The sequence below is a fragment of the Pipistrellus kuhlii genome, unplaced genomic scaffold (assembly GCF_014108245.1).
Source record: "Pipistrellus kuhlii isolate mPipKuh1 unplaced genomic scaffold, mPipKuh1.p scaffold_m20_p_21, whole genome shotgun sequence".
NCBI lineage: Eukaryota > Metazoa > Chordata > Mammalia > Chiroptera > Vespertilionidae > Pipistrellus > Pipistrellus kuhlii.
Window position 1 is genome coordinate 11,511,381 of NW_023425520.1, and position 23,598 is coordinate 11,534,978.

Sequence of the window (23,598 nt, forward strand, 5' to 3'; positions counted from 1 at the left end):
AAGAATGAAACTAGATCACCAACTTACACCATACACAAAAATAAACTCAAAATGGATACAGGACTTAAACATCAGACGGGAAACCATAAAAATACTAGAAGCATCCACAGGCAACAAAATCTCAGACCTATGCCAAAAGAACTTCTTCACTGATACTGCCCCTAGGGCAATGGAAGCTAAAGAGAAAATAAACAAATGGGACTACATCAAAATAAAAAGCTTTTTTACACAAAAGAAACCATCAACAAAGCAACAAGAAAGCCCACTGTGTGGGAGAACATATTTGCAAATGTTATCACTGATAAAGGTTTAATCTCCAACATCTACAGACAGTTTATACAACTAAATAAAAGGAAATGAATGATCCAATTAAAAAATGGGCAATGGATCTAAATAGAATATTTTCAAAAGAAGACAGAAGGAAGGCCAAGAGGCATATGAAAACATGCTCAAAGTCACTAATTACCCAAGAGATGCAAATCAAAACAACAATGTGGTACCATCTTATACCTGTCAGAATGGCCAACATCAACAAATCAACAAACGACAAATGTTGGCGAGGTTGCGGAGAAAAAGGAACCTTCGTACACTGCTGGTGGGAATGCAGACTGGTGCAACCACTGTGAAGAACAGTTTGGAGTTTCCTCAAAAAACTGAAAATGGAACTCCCATTTGACCCAGTAATTGACTCCTAGGATTATATCCCAAGAAACTAGAAACATCCATCAGAAAGGATATATGCACCCCTATGTTCATAGCAGCACAATTTACAATAGCTAGGATTTGGAAACAGCCTAGGTGCCCATCAGCAGATGATTGGGTCCAAAAACTATGGTACATTTAAACATATGGAATATTATGCTGCCATAAAAAAGAAAAAAATTCTCATCGTTTGCAGCAACCTGGATGGAATTGGAGAACATCATGCTGATTGAAACAAGCCAGTCAATGAAAGAGAGACACCACATGACCTCACTTATTTATGGATGATAAAGAACATTATAAACTGAAGAACCAAAAGATAGATATAGAGACAGTAAAGCAACAAGCAGACTGTCAAATTACAGCGGGGAGGTTGGGGAGATCTGGGGGAGATAAGAGATCAACCGAAGGACTTGTGTACATGTATATAAGTACAACCAATGGACACAAAACTCTGGGGAGAATGAGTATATATGGGAGGGGGGGGCAATGGTAAAATATGTACACAGATAATAATTTAATTTAAAAAAAAATTAAAAATTTTTTGTGCACTGGGCCTCTAGTAAATAATAAAACTATAAATAATAAAACGCTGTTTCATGTACTCAAAATTGTAAACTACTTTGCCCAACCTTGTTTGGCATACAGAAAAGGTTGGTCACCATCTGTTTTACAAAAATAGGATGATAGCCCAGGCAGTGTGGCTCAGTGGTTAAGCATAGACCTTAGGAACCAAGAGTTCACAGTTCAATTCAATGTTTCTATCTGTTCCTCTCCTTTCCTCTCTTTCTAAAAATCAATAAAAACATATTTTAAAAAATAGGATTATAACATATGCATTTCTCTGTATCTTTTTTCCCTTAACCTCTAAGAGATCTGTATGAATCAGCAGATTCCTTTTATGACCTTAATCCTGACAATCACCTTTATGTAAGGCCCTAACCTTAAGACAATAAGCCAAATCCTAACACTGAAATCCTAAATTCAACGCCCTAACAGTGAGGCCTTACCCCAACCCTAACAGTGGGGTCCTCAAACCCCACACACCCTAGCACTGACCCTGAGGCCATAAGGCAGGGGTCTGCAACCTTTAAGACATAAAGAGCCACTTGGACCCGTTTCCGAAGGAAAAAAAAAACCTGGGAGCCGCAAAACCATTGCGACATTTAAAACAAATATAACACTGCAAATATTGTTTCTTACCTTAATGCTATATACCGGATCGTGCAGTTAGCTGTCAATCTGAAGAAAAAAAGGACTTTTTCACTTAACAATGTAAAATATATTTTTGCAAATTAATAGCTAATTAAAATATTTAATTTACCTGGTTAATAGGATTTTTGCTCCTGAACCTCAGTGTACAGTGTCAGCACATCAGGGCTGTAAGACGTTACCTTCATTTTCACACGGGCTTGCAAGTTGTCGGAGCCGCGGTAAAGCTTCAAAAGAGCCGCATGCGGCTCTGGAGCCGTAGGTAACCGACACCTGCCCTAAAGGCTGGCAGAGATGAGTACAGGGAGCTGGGCCCTCGGTACTGAGGGAATATTTGGTAATAGCATACTTGTATGTGACCTTAGTGATTCTTTCCTTGGAATGGATATCCAGGAATGATTTTATTTACTTCAGAGAGGAAGGGAGAGGGAGAGAAATAGAAACATCAGTGATAAGAATCATGGATCATCTGCCTCCTGCACACCCCCTGCTGGGGATCGAGCCCACAACCTGGGCATGTGCCCTTGACCGGAACTGAACCTGGGACCCTTCAGTCCGCCAATGCTCTGTCCACTGAGCTAAACTGGCCAGGGCATATCAGGAGCAATTTAATCGAGTTTTGGGTAGACATAGTCTCATGTGACTGGACGTGGCCAAACTGTTTTCTGGAAAAGAGCGTTTCCTTCTGCGACGGAGAGGAGAACCGACCACCAGGACCAGGGGTTATCCCTTGAGCATCTGCCAGGGGAGGCAAGTGGAAGGCAGGCAGCCACCACTCATTCCTAAGCCTACAGGCTCAGGGGCCCTGGAGCCCCTCCCCAAATTCAAACCCGCAGGAAGGAAGAGGCTGGGGAAGTGGGGCTCTCATCCGGCACCTGCACCGAGGCTCAGCGGGTCCCTGGAGCCCGCCCCGCAGGAGGGCACAGGCCAGGCTGTGGGCTCACCACAGGGTAAGGAGGGGAGGGATCTCCTGGAGCCACTCGGCAGGGCACCGCCCAGCTCTCCTTGTCGCATGCCCAGAAGCCTCCAGGGCACAGCTGGCGTCTGTGAGCCCCACCAGACAGGCCATGCCTGCTTCTCTGAGCACATCGCCCTGACCGGTGGTTCAGTGGTTACAGCAACAGCCTGCACTGAAGGGTCGTCCAGGTTTGATTCCCCATCAAGAGTATTTTTATGTGTCTCGGTTGCAGTTTGATGCCCGCCTGGTTGGGGCGGAGGCAAAAGCAACCAATCGATGTGTCTCTCTCCCATAGATGTCTCTCTCCCTCTCTCCTCTCTCTCCTCCTCCTCTCGCTCCCACTCTGTCTGACAATCTATTAATGAAATCAAGTTGTGGTAGGTCACAGCAGCATTTAAATAAACTGGTGAATAGACACTCTCAGAATGCATTACACGATGTGGGCTGTTCTCAGAAAACAGCCAGTATGTACACTCTGAGTGGCAGTGTAAAAGGCATTCACACGGGGCCCTGGGCCCTGCCACAGCTTCCCAGAGGGCAGGGAAGGTGCACACTAACCTGCGCTCTGAGGAGGCCTGCGTGGCAGCCTTAAAAACTCAGAGACTCAGAGTAACCACAGGATGGTCTGAAACGGAAACTTTTTAAAAAAATCCTCCGTTTTTTAGAGAATGGAAGGAGAGGGACAAAGAAAAAATCTATGTGAGAGAGACACATGGATTGGGTACCTCTTGCTCGTGCCCCAGCCAGGGCTGGGTATCAAACGTGCAACTGAGGTAGTGCTCTTGGCTGGGAATCAAACCCCTGACCCTTGGTCCACAGGCCAGCATTCTAACTACTGAGCCAAACTTGCCAGGGCTGAACTAAAAGCAGTTTATGGTGGGTAGTCGTGTCCTAGGCTAGAATATTCCCTGACAAAGGTCAACTCTAACTTGCTTTTTTCCTGACTGCCCAGGGCAGACACTACAAATCCCCTCATTGTTATAGTTAATAGCTGACTGTTAGCTATCCTGCACCCACCTAAGTATAATAAAAGCAGCACGTGTCTATCATTTTACTTTTTATGCAATCCCAGAGGTTTCCTGCTTTGCTTTCTCCCACCCCCCCTACTCTGTCACCAAGGATTTCATGTAACCCACCCACTTCCTTTTGATTGTAATGTATAAAATAACATGCAAAACTGACATTCTCTGGAGCGTTATTCCAATCTATTGAGATTTTGCTTCCTAGCAATTGTCAGTTTGGCTCAAACTCACAAAAACCCTCCACCGGTTGGAACGTTTCCTGGAGACCAGGGGCAGTTCCCGAGGCCCAGAAACGCAGCCTGAGCCAGCAGAGGGCACCCTGCACACACACCCACTTGAGCTCCCCCCCACCTTCCCGCCCCAGGGCTCACAGGAAGCCAAGCCCACTGAGGCCCCACAGCCCACCTCTAGATGATTCTAGTCTTGGGTCCTGACCATATTCAGGCCTGGACTTTGTTTACAGCAGAGCCCTCAGCTTTCCTGTGCTTTGGCCCCCTTGTCATCTGCTTTCCTTCCTTCAAGCGATCCACTTCCTCTTGCTCAGCCCTTCCTGTAGTCTTCATCCTTCCCTCTTTTCCTTTCTTCCTCCACCCTTCACCTCCTTTTCCAGAACACACACACACAGGTTTTTCAGACAATTCAGCCTTTTATTTTTGAAAATAATTCTGCAGCTTCAACTTTCTTCCATGAACTGAGGTCGGGCAAGAAACAAAAGCAGACATTGCTCTCCAAGCCCCCATCTGCATCCTAACCTGCACAGATACAGGGTGTGTGTGTTGGGGGGGGGGGGGGGGGAGGGGCGGGCCGCACACATGAAGGAGGGATGTCTGGGTCGTTCTGTCCTGGCTGCTTTGCCTCACACTGAGGGGACCGCTAAAAGCCAAGGTCTCAGAGAGGAGCCTGTGCAGCAAACCCCAGGGGGAAAGCAACACCGGAGCTAACCTGCCCCCACCGAGCCAGCTCAGAACCCTCCTGAGAGGACAGGAAAGGACCTGCTTGCAGAAAGGAGGGGCTGGGGCAGCTTGGTTCTTTGAGGCAGGATAGAGAGGGTGCTCGCACACCAAGCTTCCCCCCATCCCTTCCCCCACTGCCAGGGATAAGCTGAGGAGAGGTCTTACTTTTCCCTTCAATTTTCCATCTTAGAATCAGAGCTGTCAGGTGGCAGGAAAGAGCTGTGTAAGGAGAGAGGAGAGGGGGGGAAACAGGCGGGAGGCATAAACCCTGACAACCTAACAAACTCCGCCCAGACCTAGATGCTTGGTCTCGTTCTGGCCACAAATCTGTCTGTTCTCTTCTCACCGGACCCAGCTCCCCCTCCAAGTGGGGGCGGGTCAGGCCCAAGAGAAGGGCCCGTATCTGGCTGTGAGAGCCAGGACAGGGAAAGAGGCCTGGGCAAGAGAACTCAAGTTGCCAGCCTCTCTGCAGACGCCCCAGGAGAAAAATTGGCACATAAAAGCCCAGTCTCTGCCTACCACACAGTGCTCAGTACCCCCCAACGTACCCCAGAAAGTTTCCCCCGATTTGAACCTCTCAAGAATGGGCGAATCATCTTCACCTTCTCATCTGTGCACTCGAATGCCACTCAAAAATAAAATAAAAAGATAAATGGACCCAGGAGACACAGAGAGGAGGGTGCAGCCCGGACCCAGTCTGTCTCGGCGTGTGATGAGGCAAGGAGGGGCGGAGAGGGCAGCGCTAATCCCAGCTGGGGTCGTAGCCCTCCCAGGTCTGCGGGGGCGCCAGGTGGACGCGGCGGCCCCGGAACAGAAAGCTGACGACGCCTCTGTAGCCGGCCCTCGGGACCCCCGACTTGAGGTCATCCATGACTCCCAGGGCCTTGGCGAAGGCTTTGAAGCTGTCCCTGCTGGTGTACTGCACCCGCACCTCCCCCAGCTCGTTCCGCTCACTGGTCCTCACCTTCTCCACCTGCAACAGAGGGGCGCCATAGACGCGGGCAAGGAAATCCCTGTCGTAGGCCTCCTGCCGCAGGTAGGACAGGTTCAGCTGGGTGAAGGGCACAAAGTGCTGGTTCAGCTTGATGAACTTGAGATGCTGGTCAAAAAACTGCCCGTGGCTCACCCCCTTGCGGCCGAAGGTCATGGTTCTGGAGACCTCGGGCCGCAGGCAGGCCCGGCCCTGCCGCTGCTCAGGCCGCCGCATCCAGTCGTCCCAGAAGGCCTTGGGCCACTTGGGCTCCAGCTCGGCCCACAGCTCGGCCAGCAGCAGCCAGCCCAGGCCGGGGAAGAAGTCGGTGCGGTAGAGCAGCTCGGGCCGGCTCGCGTCCACCATCTGCTCCTTGCCGTTGTCGTTCCAGGCGGACACACACCACAGCGAGGGGTCGGCCCTCAGCAGCGGGTACGTGGCCTGGAAGTACTCGAAGAAGTCCGGGGCCACCTCCAGGTCGTCCTCCACCACCACCACGGCGGCGAACTTGAACCTGTGGAAGACCTGGCCCAGGGCCCAGCGGTAGTGGCGCGCGATCTTGTAGTAGCCCTGGAACTTGCGGTGCTCGGGGGGCACCGCAATGGTGCTCAGGTCGGGCTGTCGGATGTGGGTGACGGCGCCGCCATAGGAGGCTATCACCTGAGCTGTCTCCTCGTGCCCGCAGTCCTGGCTGACGACGATCGGGAAGCGCTCGGCCGAGGGCCGATAGTGCAGCAGCTTGTCCAGACAGCGCCGGACGGTGCTGCGGTCGCAGGCGATGACCAGGACGGGGATCACAGCTGGCGCCAAGGTCCCGGGCCCTCGTGGCGGCGCAGGCGGGACCGCAGTGGGCACCCTCCGCCGCTGGCCGCGCCGCACCGAGTACTCCCAGATCTGCTGCAGCAGTCCCCGCTGCCGCTCCAGCTCCACCTCGGTGTCCTCCGCCAGGCGGATCACCTCGCGGGTGAGCCTGGTGGGGTCGTCATCCAGAGCGCCGTCCGAGGGCAGCCGGCTGGGCACAGGGCGCGTCCAGAAGAAGAGCAGCAGCAGGGCGTTCCAGGCCACGAAGAGGACGGCGCCCCACAGCACAAGACCTGCAGGCTGCTTCTTCAGCATCCTGGCCCCCGCGGGGAGCCACGAGGGGGCGCTCAAGCTGCCCTGCTGGCCGGCCTCACTCCCGCCCTTCTAGGGATGTGTCCCCCGGGCTTTGGGATTAGGAAGCAGCAAGCGCCTAGGAGAGAAGACAGAACAGCAGCCATCACCACAAAGGCATGCGGCAGCATGGGTGGGGCGAGGGGTGTTCCAGGAACAGGCGGAAAGCAGGAGGCAGGCACGCCAGGGGTTCTCAATCTGTGGGTCGCCTACGACCATCGACCATCGGAAAACACAGATATTTACATTACGATTCATAACAGTAGCAAAATTACAGTTATGAAGTAGCAACAAAAATGTTTTTATGGTTGGGGGTCACCACCACATGAGGAGCTGTACTAAATCGTGGCGTCAGAAAAGCTGAGAGCCACTGCTCTAAAGGGACCTGGAGGCTCCCTCAGCGCCTGCCAGCACCAAACCACCTGTCTCCTCCCAGAAACCATCCACTACGGCTCCACACCACCAGTCTTCTCAGAAACCACCGTCCATTGCACAGGGTCTTTAACTTCCTGTTTTATCAGTGATCATACACCAATCAGGCAGACACATGGATTTCCAGTTTCTCCTCCGCCCTTGCGTGTGCCTCCGCCCCGGTAAGGATGTGGTCCATGTTCGGACCTTCACCATGCAGATCAAAGCAGTTTCTGAAGGCCCTAGGCAGACCAAATTCTTAGCAAGTCCGTAAACATGACAGTGGCCCCATGGCCAACAGGAAACAGCTGCCACAGTGCAGCCAGGCCTCCGCCTTAGCACGCTGGCCCTTGTTCGCCAGCCCATGACCCCTTTCTCTAACTTCCCAAACAGACTTGTTCCTCTTGCCATAGAAGAACACGACACACCCTTCCCCAGACCTCTCAGCTTCCCACACAGGCTGTTCCGCAGTCCCAGTGCCGTTCCCTCCTGCTTGTCCACATAGTCTCCAGAGCAAGACTGCCCTCTCTCCTGGTAGCTGGCTGTGCCCTAGAGATGAGCAAGCCCAGAAGGCCAGACTTTTGGCCACATACTCCTCCAGGAAGCACTGCTCGGAACCATCAGAAAGATATGCGAGTAACAAGGGCAAGCCAGAGAGCCTGGGGCCACATTTCTTCACATCTCAGAGACTCAATTTCCTCCCCTCATCAAATACCCCATTGGACTGCTGAGGATTGGGTGAGAAAATCCATATCAGGTGTTCAGAACGGTGCCTGGCACCTGACGATATACACACCAGTCAGTCACTCATTGTCCTGTCTGCGGCTCCTTTGCTCCACTCTGCTAGCTTCCTTCCAGGCCCCAAACACCGGCGCCCATTCAGGGCCTCTGCGTGTGCCTGATGCCTGATCTGCTCTTCCTTGTCTTCGCCTCGTGCGCTCTGGCTCGTATCATCTACCAGGACAACTTTCCTGATGTCTAACACATGTCAGATCTCCTCTGGCTACAAGCTACTTGGGGGTGAGGATCAGCTGCCCGGTGTGCCAAACTGCTGTGCTGGGTCCTCAACATTCAGGAGCTATGCCTATGACCTAAAAACTGGCCACAAACCCACAATCCTTTAACTGCAATTCCCAAGTCCACAAGGAGCTAAAAAACCGAAGTTTTCTACACTCATTTGGCAGTAAAATCCAACTTACCTTCATTTGGTGAAATCTGATCTGATCTAATGTGAGGCTATTGATAGTCTTTATTAATCCCACTTAGTGTGACTAGTGATGCATTTTGCTACAGAAATAAATATGTTGGATTATGGTGTGCTGCTCCAGACATTACACTACATCACATGTGTCAAACACAAGGCCCTCGGGCCAAATCCGTCCCGCCAGGCCTTGCAATGTGGCCCGCACCGCGCTGTCATCACTGCACTCCGCTGCATTTCCATCACAATGACAGTTTATGACTGTTCAGTAAACCATTCGGCCCGAGATTTAGGCTGGATTTTAGATTTTGGCCCCTTCTCTGATTGAGTTCGACACCCCTACACTACATCATAAATGCACCAGATCATTATTTATTTATTTATTTACATACATGGGGGTGACATTGGTTAATAGGATCACATGGGTTTCAGGTGTAGATTTCTGATACAAGATCTATATATTATGCTCTGTGTCCATCACCCAAAGTCAAATCATCTTCTGTCACCATATACTATGCCCACTTCACCCCCTCCCTTGCCACTAGCAACCACCACACTGTGTGTCCATGAGTTTCAGTTTTATATTCCACATGTAAGTACAATAAAATCCTGTGGTTCTCAGATCTTTTTTTTTTTTTTTAACTTAATGTTTTTATTGATTTCAGAGAGAGGGTGAGGGAGAGAGAGAGAGAGAAACATCAATGATGAGAGAATCATTGATCGGTTGCCTCCTACACACCCTATTGGGGATTGAGCCAGGAGATCAGGTCAGGTATATGCTCTTGACCAGAATCTTTAGTCCGCAGGTCGATGCTCTATCCACTGAGACATATTGGGTAGGGCTCAGATCATCTTTTTAAAATCCAAAATTTCAAAATTATGAAAATGAAAGAGACAGTACTCACTGCCATCATCCTATTTGAAGGCCTCAAACCCTTTAATCTGAACTGTTTTTCCATATTATAAAACTAGAGGCCTGGTGCACAAATTCATGCATGGGTGAGGTCCCTCAGCCTGCCCAGAGATCGGGGCTGTCTCACCCAGTCCCGATCAGGCTGATCTATCCGGTCCAGGGGGGAGGGACCAAGGAAGGTTAGCCAGCAGAGGGAGGTTGTGTCTGCCCCCTGGTGGTCAGTGCACATCATAGTTATGGGCCTGTTGTCTGGTCATAAGTCACTTAGGCTTTTATATATATAGATATTATTTTTGTTGTTGTAACCCTCACCGGAGGATATTTTTTCCATTGATTTTTAGACAGAGTGGAAGGGAGGAGGAGAGACAGAGAGAGAGAAACATCAATGTGAGAGAGACACATCGATTGGTTGTCTCCCACATATGCCCCGACCTGGGCCAGGGATCAAGCCTGCAACCAAGGTACATGCCCATGACCAGAATCAAACCTGGGACCCTTCAGTCTGCAGGCTGACACTCTAGCCACTGAGTCAAACTGTCTAGGGCATAAAATATTATTTTAAACCTGAATTAGTGAATTATATAGATAGGCCACCTCTCAGCTGGCCTATCTATCACTAACCTTGCTTTCCTCTAAGCCAAGACCCCCAAAGGACGAACCTGCTTCTTAAAGTGCATGACTGGTCATAGCACTAACTTATTTTGAAAATCACAAGGCTGTCCTAGCTAGTTTGTCTCAGGTGATAAGAGTATTGACCCTTGAACTGAAGGGTCCCAGGTTCAAGTCCCACCAAAGACATATGCCTCAGCTGCAGGCTCGCCTGGCCCTGGGGGGGGCTCGTGTGGGAAGCAACCAGTTAATGTGTCTCTCACATCTGTCTCTCTCTCTGTCTCTGCCCCTCCCTTCTACTCTCTAAAAATCAATGAAAAAATATCCTCAGATGAGGATTAACAACAACAAAAACCCTGAGGCTGTCACTGCTTGCAGAATAAAACTCAAACTTAATATTATGACACACAGTCTCCACAACAAACTGTCTCAAACATCCCTTTTCAAACTTGCCTCCACCCACAATACCACGAAACCTATCCTCTGACTTATTTCCCCCCCGGATGCTTGTGCGCTCCTGTGTCTTTGCTCTGCTGGCTCCTCATCCTGAAGTATTACCCACTGCCCCACTTGCAAGCACTCACACATCTTTACAGCCCATCCACGTAAGTCCTTCTGTAACATTCCTGGCAGAACCAAATCTTCCCTCAACTAGACTCCCACTACACTCTCTCCACATCTGTGTTTGTCCACCACACTATAATAGATAGAACATGTGGCCGTGCCCTCCCTGGCTCCACTGGAAAGAGGCTCTATGACCTGTAAGCCTATCACAGCGTGGCACACGTATAAAATACAATTAGTTGGAAGGAGGTCTGCCTGCATTATTAAATACATCAAGGAGCAATAAAACAAACCAGCAGCATGAGTGGAGGATTACATTCCCAAGGATGACTATGACCAATCCCATGTCACAGTGAGGACTGTCCTCCCGCCAGCGGGAGGGGGGAGGGGAGGAGAGCCTGTGTTCCCTCCCTTTGACATGTGACTGTGAAACTAGCCATGAAGGTAAGGTGACCAGATTGTCCCACTTTTTTTTTTTTTTTATTGATTTTTTACAGAGAGGAAGGGAGAGATATAGAGAGCTAGAAACGTCGATGAGAGAGAAACATCGACCAGCTGCCTCTTGCACACACCCCCTACTGGAGATGTGCCCGCAACCCAGGTACATGCCCTTGACCGGAATCGAACCTGGGACCTTTCAGTCCGCAGACCGACGCTCTACCACTGAGCCAAACTGGTTTCGGCCAGATTGTCCCGCTTTTGGCGGGACAGTCCCGATTTTTGGAAAGATTCTTTTTTAAAACGCTGTGGTACGCGGGGAAAGTTGTTAAAAATCAGACTGTCCACCAAAAGCGGGACGATCTGGTCACCTTACAAGAAGGCCAGTAGCTTCCACCTGGTACTCCTGAGATGCTTGCTTGTGACCCCCAGCCACCAATGCAAGAGGAAGTCCAAGCCACATGGACAGGACACCTTTAGGTATTCCAGTTGATTAGACATGAAGGAAGCCTTTCAGATGATCCCAGCTCAGCCACATCTGATTGCAACTTCACCAAAGACCAGGAGCAAGAACCTCATAGCTGAGGTAGGAATAAAATGATTCTGTTGTTTTTAAGTTTTGGGATGATTCATTATGAGGCAAAAAGTAACCAAAATAATGAGTAAAACAGAATTTATGCCCTTGACAAGCAGGGCACGAGTTCTTCTTGCCTCTGTGCTCAGGCCCCACATCCAAACTCTGAAGGCCGGCGTCTACTCACATCCCTTCCTTATTAGATATCTACTGCTGAATGGAAACACCGAGTGGCTTAAAACAAGAGCAATCATGTATTCCCTCTCACAGTGTCCATCGGTCAGGAATTTGGACAGTGGGACACAGGGGATAACCTGCCTCTGCTCCCCAATGTCTGAGACCTCAGCTAGAAAACTCAAAAGCTGGGGACGGGCTCCCCAAAATGCTCATTCGCACACGTCTGCAGGTTGAAGTTGGAGTTGGCTGAGATAGCAGCTTGGAGCACAGGCTGGAACCCTCCACGGTCTCTCCATGTGGCCTCGGCTTCCTCTGAACATGATGGCTGAGTTCCAAAGGTGAGAGTCCCAAGAAAGACAGCAAGCTAAGGATCCTTTTCAGGATCCAGCCTTGGAGCATGTCTGCCTTACTCACAAGTCAGAATCACAAGTCCCTGCCCACATCCAAAGGGGGAGAACCACAAACCCCAACACCGGGTGGCAGGAGGACAAGTCTAACGGTAACACGTGCAATGAGATATTTATGGGTATGTCATTCTGGGAAAATACAATCTGCCATACCTTCCTTTCTAAAATAGATCAACTGTCTATAACACTGGCTTGAGTCTCTCATGTTCTGTTCTTAATGACACTTGTCTGCAAGGCACAGACTCAAAACTGTTTTTGACTTGCTAGAGTTTTTCTTTAGGGAAGTAACATAGCTGATCCACACCAAGTACAAAGACACCTGCAGTGGGAGCCTTTTTAGTTCGTAAAACCCTCAGCTAAAGCCAGGAAGCACTGGGCAAGCCCCACCATCCCCTACGAGTCTCCATTTCTTCATCTGAAGGGTAGCCTAGGAGCTGTGAGATCCATTTCTAACACTAGTTCCGTGGCATTCTCCATCCATGTTTCTCAAATAGCAAGAGAACCCCAGATAGTCAACTTCCCATTGTAAGCAATAATGGAGAAGTCAGATTTAGTTTTTTAAAAGTAGAGGAGTTGAAGGAATATGACAGACTTTCCCTTCTATTTCTGCCTTGCTTAGTATGTTAAAAAGCACTACCTAGCCCTAGACGGTTTGGCTCAGTGGACAGAGCATCAGCCTGTGGATTCAAGGGTCCCGGGTTTGATTCCAGTCAAGGGCACATGCCTTGGTTGTGGGCTCAATCCCTAGCAGGGGACATGCAAGAGGCAGCCCATCAATGATTCTCTCTCATCATTGATGTTTCTATTTCTCTCCCTCTCCCTTCCTCTCTGAAATCAATAAAAAATATCTAAAAACAACAACAACAAAAAATATTCAGAAAACAGAGAACATGGCACAGGTAATGAATTACTTCTTGTTCATTATTAGACATCCACTAGACTCCTGTATCACATACCAGGCTCCATAATTTCAGAAGGATGGAAGAACTGAAAGGGAGTCAGAGAAGACACACTAAATAATTCAAGGGCTTAGAAAATAAGACCTAGGACAGAAAGGGTGCTGGTTATTATCCTGGAAAAGAAAAGGCCAGGGAGAAGTAGCCTAGTGGTCGGCAAACTCTAACAGAGCCAAATGTCAACAGGACAACGATTGAAATTTCTTTTGAGAGCCGAATTTTTTAAACTTAAACTTCTTCTAATGCCACTTCTTCAAACTAGACTCGCCCAGGCCGTGTTATTTTGTGGAAGAGCCACACTCGGGGGCCAAAGAGCCGCATGTGGCTTGAGAGCCACAATTTGCCTACCACTGTCTAGCCCAGTAAAAGCATGAAGGCCGGGGATTCAGGCCATCCAGCACCAGCAAACAGGTAACCTGGGCAAGTCACTTGACCCCTTGTGACCTGGTTCCCTCACTGAAGAGAGAGAGGGTTGATTTGGACCATCAATGTCCCTGATCTCTGCTGATGAAGAGAAAGTGAGTTGACTGTCACAGATGCCACTGAGGTTAGACAATGCGTTCTAGCCATAAGGAAAGGGCACAGAAGTGGGGACCCAGAGCTCAATGGTCTCTAGGAATGGGGTCAGCAGCAATGATTCACCCTGGGAGGCAGGTCCTGGTGGATGACATCTAAGAGAAAAGGCTGCATATTCAGAAGTGCGCTGCAATAATTTTTAACACATACAATACCTCGCTATGTAGTCAGAGGCACTGACCTCTTTTCTTTAAATTGTCAAATACAAAAAGGACAACAGCCACCACAACAATAACCATGTGGTGTGAATGAACCAAAGTTATACCTACTTTTTTTGTCAGATCATAAACATTTTTGGAAATTAGTTTATGTGTGCCATGAGATAGAAGATTGAAAATCACTGTTCTAAAGCAAGACTAATTAAACACATCACAGGGGCAAGGGTTAACCCGGGGGAGCCTCGCCCTCGGCTCCGCGGCTCGATGGAGATGCAAACCAGCCTGCACGGTCCCTCCTGCTCCAGTTTACAGGATGGGACCTCAGGAGCCCCTACTCTACACCCAGCAGCAAACAGGAAAAGTTTTCTCGCCAATTTACATATTTTCACCTGAAGTTAATTCTTCCTTACGGCTGAGAAGAAAGAACCCCTGTAACTTGTGGACAGGACGCTGGGGCGGGTTAGGGGAAAGGCCACCTCGCATTCTGGCTCCCCAAACCCTCCCCGGCGGCGACCCCACCTCCCCGGCCCGCACCCACGGACGCCTGCGACCGAGTTTCACACCCGCCTCCGTCCCGCAGTGGAGGCCGCACTCCCAAAGCGGAACACGGAGGCTTCCAGCCGGAGGGCGGCGGCCGCGCCGAGCGCCGGAGCTGTCGGGGCCGCGGAGGCTCGGAAAGGGGCAGCTGCTCCGGCCGGGACGGCGCCCGGAGGCGCCCCCTCCGCTGCCGGGGGCCGCCCCTGCTCGGACTCCGTCACCTCCCGGGACAAGCTCCGGAGCTGCCGAACGCCGCTTCCCGGCCCCACTCACCAGGTCCTCCCAACTTCCCGTCCGCAGCTCGGCCCGCCGGGGTGCGGGAGCGAGCCTGGCGCCCGGCGCCTTCCGCCTGCCCGGCCGCCGACGGGCAACGTGGCCCTTCCCCGGGGGCGGTCCGGGGCGGGGCGGCCCGGGGGCGGGGCCGGCCGCCCCGACCCGCCCGGGCCGCTCCTTCCCGCCCCTTCTCGCCCGCCCGCCGGTTCCCCGGGGCCCCAGTTCCGGGAGGCGCTTGCTTGGAGGCAGCTGTCAGCATTGGGCCTTCCCAGCTCGCAAATGCAGCTGCACCGGTCGCTACCCGACCCCAGCGACACCCTCGAGCCCTCCAGGCCGGACTTCTCCCGCCTCTCCCTCCCCAGCCCCGGAGTTGGGGAGCAGAGCCCTGCCCGACATGCGGGGCAGTGCTGGGTGGTGCGTTTGCCAAACCCTAGGCCAAACCCGGGGCACCAGGGAAGAAGCGAGGGACAGCAGAGGGCCCTCATACAATGTTAGAACCACCAGGGCGCCAAACGGGAAGGGGGAGGGGTGTATGACACCTGTAGCCCAAAGCAGGAGAGGGCCCATTGTGGTTCTTTCTTTTTGGCGGGGATTGGGGTGGACCAGGCTGTCAGTTTGAGTGAAAGCAGAGACAGACACGTCCCTAAGGTAGAACCACCCACCACCTAGGGAGGAAAGGACTCGGTCACAGGATTTTGTGAGAGCCCTGTGAAAGGGGGTAGGAGGCAGATCCAGAAAAGCCTACATGCCTGTATCTGACATGAGAAGTGAGGGAGGGGAGCTGAGTGCTGACTGCTCGGTAGACTTTCCTGAGAAGGGCCAGTCCAGGGCCAGCCCTAACATGTGGTCAGCACATATTGCACCGGCCCTCCCCTCCCCAGCCGCTTCCCTCCCTGCGGTGCAGGGCAGAGCACACTGACCTTTGCGGTGCTGGTTACACACTGACTACTTGGTTCGCATGAAACGTGGATTTTGCAGGGTTCTAAAGGCCCCTTCATGGACTAGAGGTGCTAAAACAAGAGTCCACAGAGGCCTCCACAGGCCAGACCCCTCCCTCAGCCTCTCTCCTTTAACCCTCCTAGCAGCTCTGCATTATCATCCGGTTCCACACATGAGGAATTTGAGGCTCAGGGTGAAAGTGCCAAATGATGAAGGGCATGAGACCTAGTTGAGCCCTGGCTGAGTTTTGGACCCAGGCACCCCTGCCTCCGAAGCTGGAGTCCTCACGCACCCTTTCACGCAGTGCTCTCTGAGATGTCTGTACTAGCATGACGGGTGCAGAGTGGGCAGCAGGGAAATCTTGGTAGAAGTTCGAGCTCAGCCCTGAGAGAGCAGAGTGAGAGAAGAGCTGACACAGCAGTGAGGCTGAAATGTGTGTGTGTCCCCGGTCTCCAGCTTAGCTGCCTATGTGGACTCTGGCAGGAGATGTGAGCCCATGCTCATGTGCCAGCCAGTGGCCAATGCCTGCACCTCTGCCTTCTCTAAGTTTTTCCTCCTGTAAGGGTCAGGGGAGGTCTACACACTCACACTCAATGTCAGAACAAGAGGGAAAGGAATCTATACTAATAAAAGGGTAATATGCTAATTAGGGCAGATGTCTTCCAGACAAAGCAGCAGCTCGAGGCTCAGGCAAGTCACAGAGGGTGGCTGCCACTGCGAGGGCCCAAGGCTCAGGCAACAAGGTCCAGGATGAGGCTCAGGCAAGCTGCAGCGGCTATGAGGGCCAAGGCTCAGGCAGCTTCAGTGGCCGGCAGTGGCAGCAGCAGAGGCATGATGGGGGCATTGCCTTTCCCTGATCGGCCGGTTGCCTCCCTCAGAGGGAAGCCAGATTGTGGCGTAGGACATCATAGGACAGCCCCTGAGGGCTCCTGGACTGTGAGAGGGGGCAGGCCAGGCTGAAGGACCCCACTCCATGCATGAATTTTCATGCACCAGGTCTCTAGTAGTTTCATAAAAGTGTAAAAAGTCGGGAAATAATGGTTTGTAGATCCAAGATATCAGTAGCTAAAACCACTTCAGGACAAAGGATATAGCAGGATGCTGAAAGGTGAGGAGACCAACCAACCCATGAGAGTCCCACCTCTAACAATAGTTCTTCTCCATCTAAGGAAGTTCAATGGGGAATAATACGGAGCACTGTCTGCGCACCAACACTCATACCTCAGCACTACTGTCCTTTGTTTACATTCCAAGGCTCAGAGGAGCACCTAAGTAGAAACCAGCCAACTGCGAGAGGACTGTCCCAGACAGAAAAGACTGTTAGACAATTGAAATGGGCTGATGGAGGTTCATGGGGCGGGGTTTGGGTGGAATAAGGACAGAAGAAACAAGGAGTCTGATTTCAGGGATGAAACTCAGAATTGATTATGTGAAAATGGAAGGACTAGAAGGATCTGCTTATAGAATAAGAGCCCAGAAGGGGCAATACTATATCCTGTTCACCCCTACCACTTCTAAACAATGACTGGAGGAATAAGGTGAAGGAAGTGAAAATTATTTCAGGAAACTGCCCTCCTCAAATCATGCCCAAGAAAACCTGAATTTTTTACAATTTGGAAAGAATTCACGCTCTGAACTTCAAACAGATCTTGGCTTGAAACCATCAGAAGTAAAAGACATGTTTTAAATCAATGTTACTTCTATTTCCCCCTTCCTTCTTCCCAATATTTCCCACTCTCCATGGAGACCCAGAAACTCAGCTCCTCAAGATCAAAGAAAGGAGAAAAGATTAACCCCATCGCTATTGAGCAATGTGTGTGAAGTGGAGCTTTTCATTAGCTACCTACAATTCCTTTTGGAAAAAAGGATAGAAATAAGTTCAGTTAACACACACTCACATTTGGCCAAATCTGTCACTGGTCCTGGGGCCAATCGGCCTTCCTGGTGCCTCTGTGAGAGGGCCGACAGCTGTCCTGTGGGGACACCCTTGTGGGAGGGTCAGGCAGAGGGCAGGACTAGTGCTTTCTATAGAAATGAGAGGGGAGAGGAATTCTGGCTCACCCCAAAGGAGAAATCTTACCAGAGAGGCTGTCTGGCCAAGTTCCCCTCCCTGGGGATTCACAGCAGAATCCAGACGGCCCTTGGCAGGTCAGATGCCATAGAAGCAGCACAGTATTGGGCAGGCACTCACAGGCCTGCCATTCCATACTCAGGCAAGCTTTCTTGATCAGAGCTTCCGTAGCTTCCTTTCTCACATCAAACTAGGGAAATAACCCCTCTTTCCTCCTCACAAATGGTGACAAGAACTGACACAGCACAACAGCCTGGACACTTCATATGATGTAAGCACTACCTGAATACACACAACCCCATGGTACTTCACGTGTTCCCAAGTACTCACAGGGCACAGAGGCATCCTGGGAACCACATCTACCCGAGGGACTGTTGTGATCCCAGTTCTAAGCAGTAACCAACACAAGAATTTGCTGGGTGAAGCTGGGAGAGATGGCATCCCTTCCTGAAATCTGGACCATCTATAATAGAAACCTGGGCTCAAAGAGAGCTCCCCCAGGCATCAGACCACAGAAGGAGAACAACTCAGGACCAGTGACTCCACCCAGACCTGCTGGCCCCGCCCTCGGGCCTTTAGGGAAGTCAGGGCCTCCTGTGGCCGGGAAGGAAGGAATGGGTAAAAAGAAACTGAACCACAGGTTCAGGATTTTCAGCAAATTCCCATATTATTGTGCCACTGAATGTGAGGCCCAGATGTTTACACAGCTAGTTAGATGGAGAATTCTCTAGTAGAGGGATGCCTGAAACCGAGCTTCCTGCCCGTCACCCAGGCCACTATACCACACTGTCTATCAAAATTCCCAAGGCCTCTCCTTTCTCCCAATACTTTCTCCTTTGCTGTCACTGAGAAAAGCATCTTGGCCCAGGGAAATGGGAGTTCCAAGAAGGAACAGGCAGGAGGTGAGAAGGTAACAGGGCTTCATTAGGTGGGTACAGGGCCTTTGAGAATGTAAAGCGCTAAGAGATGGCAGTTAGAAAAAAAACTGTCATCTTAAAGGGCAGGAGAGAAGACTAGGAAGGAAAGGCCCAGTGCTCACTCCAAGAAAAGAGGCTCCATCTCCCAACCAGACACCTGGCCCTAGAGGCTTCGGGACTTAAAACATTCCTCCCTGCTCTTGAAGAGGCACAGTACACTTTGGCTGGAGAACCCTGAGGGCTAGAATCCCTCCATCTAAGTTCTTGGACCCATATACCTTTCCGTAACTTGATGACCCCAGGGATTATTTAATAACAACAAGATGAGACAAATTCAGGGTAGGCTTTTAATTGAGGCTATTAAGGCTGTGCCAGCACACTAATTCAGTAAAAGAACAGAGCTTTTCTCTATGTGACAGTTATACAAGCATATCAATCTATGTCCATGTTACTGTGTTATAAATAAGTACATGCCCTGGATACTTGTCAAAATCTATCATTTCCTTTGCTCCTTGTAATAACTGGAGAGGGACTTGGAAAGCTAGTTATTCCCATGTTGCAGGTGAAGAGAGCATGGCAGAGATGAACCAACATATGTATCTAGTTGAAACTGGTTTGGCTCAGTGGATAGAGCCTCGGCCTGCAGACTGAAAGGTCCCAGGTTCGATTCCGGCCAAGAGCATGTACCTTGGTTGCAGGCACATCCCCAGTAGGGGGTGTGCAAGAGGCAGCTGATTGATGACTCTCTCTCATCGATGTTTCTAACTCTGTATCTCTCCCTTCCTCTCTGTAAAAAATCAATAAATTGTATTTTTTAAAAATAAATTAAAAAAAACACATATGTATCTAGGGTTGTACAATAAGAGAGCAAGAGCTAGAACACAAATCCTACTGATGCCCAGTCCTATCTGTTGCTCTGATCTTTCCATGAGTTTTCATAGCCTAAACTTCCTTGTCGGGGAAAAAGGTTACATAGGCCATCTCCAACCCACTCTCTCAAGGCAGTTCTCCTCAGTTCCTCAAAACGTAACAGCCTGCCTCTGCCTGGGTGCTGCACACCAGCCTCTTAGTTTGGCCCCAACTGACTGAGAATCCTACTATCTCAGTGTTGTAAAGACCCTTACAGGGAATTTAACCCAACCTCCCTTCAGAGGGCTCAGTTCTTTCCATGTTCTCCTTGGCCTAACCTATTGCTCACAACCCCTTACAGGTCCTCCTTCCTCCGGGAGGAGAGGCTGGGAGCAGGCCTCACTCCGAGAGTGAGGGAGAGGTAGGCTTCCTGCTACCCAGCGGGCAAGGCACTCGGGGCACTTCCCGAACGGCAGCATCCAGACTTGCCCCACTCCACACTTTCTCCAAGGAGCAGCAAGACACACAGTGGAAAAGGAGACAGGAACCTTACCTTTCTTCTCTTCTCTTAGCTGCTCCCCTGGAGATCATCAAACCCCATCCAGCACTCCATTTCCAAAACTGAGAATCCCAAACCAGAGGCACCAAACAAAATGCAGCTTCTCTCCTCTTATCCGAGTCCAAAGTCCATGGCTGAGTGTACTTTGAGGGGGAGGAGTCTGGGGGGGAAGGGGTATGTCCAGACCCCTCCCCCCCCACTGCAGGTTTCAGTGTCCCTCCCAGGCGTCTGTTATAGCCCTTCATTCAGCTGGCTTAGTAAGCCCAGATTCTGGTGACAGGCAGAGCCCAGGTGTTATCCCATCTCTTGCTCAGTGAGGGGAAGTCATCCACCGTGAAGACTGGCCCATCTGTCTTCCGCTGGGGCTTGTGAGGAAAAACAGGCCTTAGAACCGGCATGGCCCGGAAGGCTGACTTCTGTGTTAACCTGTGGAATATTTAACCATTACGACACTTTCTAATCTATTCTATTCCCAAATGGATTCCTAAGACTTCCTACCTAACAAATTAGAGCCCTTTATTATGCTCTACCACGAAAGCCCATCCTTACACACTCAAGATACACAACGTATCTTTTTCACTCACATTCGACCCCACTGTCACCCCATCAGTACGGCTCAGGATAAAGGACTGCACCTGCTCCCACAACAGAAAAGCAGCCAGAAGCACTGACGGTGTATGGAGATTGTCTTCTAAGAAACGTGGGAAGGAACACGTCCCTCCTGTCCCGTCTTGTTGGTGCTGCGCTAATCGCCCTACATCTCCCAAGCTCCTTAAGGGGTTCAGTGCTCTAATCGCCAGCTCTCCTCGAGGAACTACGTCCATCCAGACCTTCCACATGCATTCTTTGCAACAGACCCTTCACCCTCACCTCCCCCTCTGCTTCCAAAACTGTGCCAGGGACGTAGTTCCTAATCGCTGTCCAACTCCTTCCCGGGGCCACTCCCAAGAGTGTTTGAGGCCCGCCCCAGCCTGCAGGAACCCCACAGGGTTCCCATTCCTCAGTCCCGGCCCACCCGCCCGCCCCTCCCCTCCAAGTTTATTCCTAAACACACACACACACACACACACACACACACTCTCATTTCCTTCCTGCAGGGGCGTGGCGTCCACAAGACCCCCCCACACCCCTCGCCAAGAACTTAACTCCTCCCATTCCTCTTCTCGGAAACGCGGGGCTCTGGGGTCACCGGAAAGGGGGTGACAGCGACCCTCCCTAGACCGACCCCCGCCCCTCCACCGTCCGGACGACCCTCGCCCTATCTGCGCGGGTCGTTACCTCAATCCCGCCCGACCAGTCCCGGCAGGAAGCCGCGTCCCGCCCCGGGTCCGACAACAGGCCCCATTCCCGGTCCCCCAGGCCGGCCCAGGCCCCACCCCCTCGACCCTCGGCAGCCCGGCCCTCCGCTCGCGCTCCTCCCCGCCCTCCCCATCCACCGCGGCCACTTCCGCTCTCCTCCGGAAGTGAGCCCAAGGCAACTGCCGCCTCCCCTCTTCCCGCCTTCTCTACCCACAGCCCCTGCCCATCACCACCGCCGGCACGGGAGCGTGAGACGTGGGCCTGCAGGGCCTGCGGTGATTCCACAGTCACTGTGCACAGACTGGCGGCCCGGTGTGGACGCGGCGGGGGCCGGGCGGGCACAGCGGGGCTCAGGTGCTGCCGCGCCAGGAGGGGCGGAGCGGAGCGTGGCGAGAGCCGCGGAGGCTTCCCGGCCCGCGGCGCGGGGAGAGGGCGCATGCGTCACGAGCCTCAGCCTGTCGCGAGTGTCGACGGCGGGACGGCGGCTCCGCGGGTCGTGGGCGGGATGTGGGCGGGACGTGGGGCGGGGCCTGCCGCCGCCTCCGACCCCCTTTCCCCACCGGACGTCCGCCAGCGCCCCCCGCGGGACCTGCCTCTGGAGGGGGCTGCGGCGCTCCGCTCCGGACGGCGCCTCCCGGCGAGAAGCAGTTCAGAAATGAAGGCCGTGCTGACCGTCGGGTGTTGAGAACTCTGTGGCAGTGCCAGAGGAGAGTTACCTTTTGTTCATCACCTGCTTTCTCGCTGCGCCTCGCGGACCTTCCTCGAGTGTGAAGAGAAAGAGGGTGAGAGGACTCAAAGCCGCCTTCCCCGCGCTCACTGCGGGCTGCAGAGAGGTTTGCGGGCGGCGACGCGACTAGAAAGCCCTGCAGGCTGGACGCCCATCTCCCGAGGGGGACGTATGTGACTGGGCAACCACGGGGTCGGGGCCTGTCACTGCGTGAGCCAGTTAAGCGGACAGGGTTGAATCAGATTGGAGCGAGCGCCGGCAGGATGGGAGAGCAGCAGGTCTTCCACAAAATCTGCCCTCCCCTCCCCATAATCCAGCTGCTTATATTGCGTAGAAGGACAAAAGTTAGGTGAAAGTAAGAATTCTAGGCATGGGAAAGTAGACAAGGTGTCATAGTTGCAGGCAGTGGGGCTGGCGTTGCCTGTGACCGTTATACCTCGGGGACTGCCAGGTTGTAAATATTTCCAGAATGATAGGCAGCTCTGGGAAAAGGAGGATGGATTGCATTCCGATGTGAGCTCCCATGTCCCAGGGTATACAGCTCTCAGCCAGGTTAGAATGTGCTTTTTCTAATCAGAATAGAACCGTCGCGGTTAACAGAGCATGATGAAATCTTTTGGGTTTTTTTTTGTAATTATAGCTAGTCCCCACTAGTCTATTTCTGCCTCTAACAATTAGACTTAAAAGTTCCTAAACTACCCTGGTTGCATTTTTTCTAAATATATTGAGCTGACTTAAACTGAATCCAAGAGAAGTTACTGCTAAACTTTGGAGTTCATTACATCATCCATTTAATGACTCGTTCTAGAATCTTGCCAGGACTCTGGATAGATTTGCAGGCTGTTATTTTTTTGTGTGTTTTTGGTTTGTTTTTGTTTTGTTTTGTTTTTTACCCTTTTTGAAAACTGGAACCTAGAGCACCCCTTTTGACATATCTTTTGTGATGTTGTGATTTCTTGCTGATTCCCAAGTGCCTGGTACAGGGCCATGTGCCTGGCCTAGTAGGTGCTCAATAAACATTTGTGGAAAAAATGAATGAACTTGAACAACTATTTTCATGATAGAGTATTCCCATGCAGGCCTCCCATCCAGTACTCTCTCACATACAGATCCATGAATACAGTTATAAGCATGATATACATATTTTGCATTATGATTTAGTATCAAGCCATGATACTATTTGTGTTTCTAAATAGTATGTCTATAGTTATAACCATTTTATTTTATATATTTTATTGATTTTGTACAGAGAGGAAGGGAGAGAGATAGCCAGAAACATCGATGAGAGAGAGCCATCGATCAGCTGCCTCTTGCACACCCCCTACTGGGGATATGCTGGCAACCAAGGTACATGCCCTTGACCGGAATCGAACCCGGGACCCTTCAGTCCCCAAGCCGACGCTCTATCCATTGAGCCAAACCGGTCCCGGCAACCATTTTTGCTTTTAATTGTACTTAGATTTTTGCATGCTTG

At 51.2% G+C, this 23,598-nt stretch overlaps 1 protein-coding gene across 3 annotated transcripts; it reads right to left on the reverse strand.

Annotated features, from left to right (window-relative positions):
- Positions 1–4,520: 4,520 nt before the first annotated feature.
- MGAT1 (alpha-1,3-mannosyl-glycoprotein 2-beta-N-acetylglucosaminyltransferase) lies at positions 4,521–21,508 on the reverse strand. 3 transcript variants are annotated; one of them, XM_045585780.1, is made up of 4 exons: positions 21,377–21,508; positions 20,093–20,524; positions 17,594–17,727; positions 4,521–7,042 (listed from the first exon to the last, which is right to left on the reverse strand). In XM_045585780.1, the coding sequence occupies exon 4, from the start codon at positions 6,931–6,933 to the stop codon at positions 5,590–5,592; it is 1,344 nt and encodes a 447-aa protein (XP_045441736.1). In that variant the 5' UTR covers positions 6,934–7,042; positions 17,594–17,727; positions 20,093–20,524; positions 21,377–21,508; the 3' UTR covers positions 4,521–5,589. The 3 variants fall into 3 exon arrangements, with proteins under 3 accessions (XP_045441736.1, XP_036306113.1, XP_045441735.1); XM_036450220.2 differs by lacking the exon at positions 17,594–17,727 and having other exon boundaries at positions 4,521–7,048; XM_045585779.1 differs by lacking the exons at positions 17,594–17,727; positions 20,093–20,524; positions 21,377–21,508 and adding an exon at positions 14,764–14,886 and having other exon boundaries at positions 4,521–7,048.
- Between the last annotated feature and the right edge of the window lie 2,090 nt (positions 21,509–23,598).

Bases quoted from the DNA above. Each gene is read 5' to 3' on its own strand.
- MGAT1 (XM_036450220.2), bottom strand. From the start codon at position 6,933: ATGCTGAAGAAGCAGCCTGCAGGTCTTGTGCTGTGGGGCGCCGTCCTC.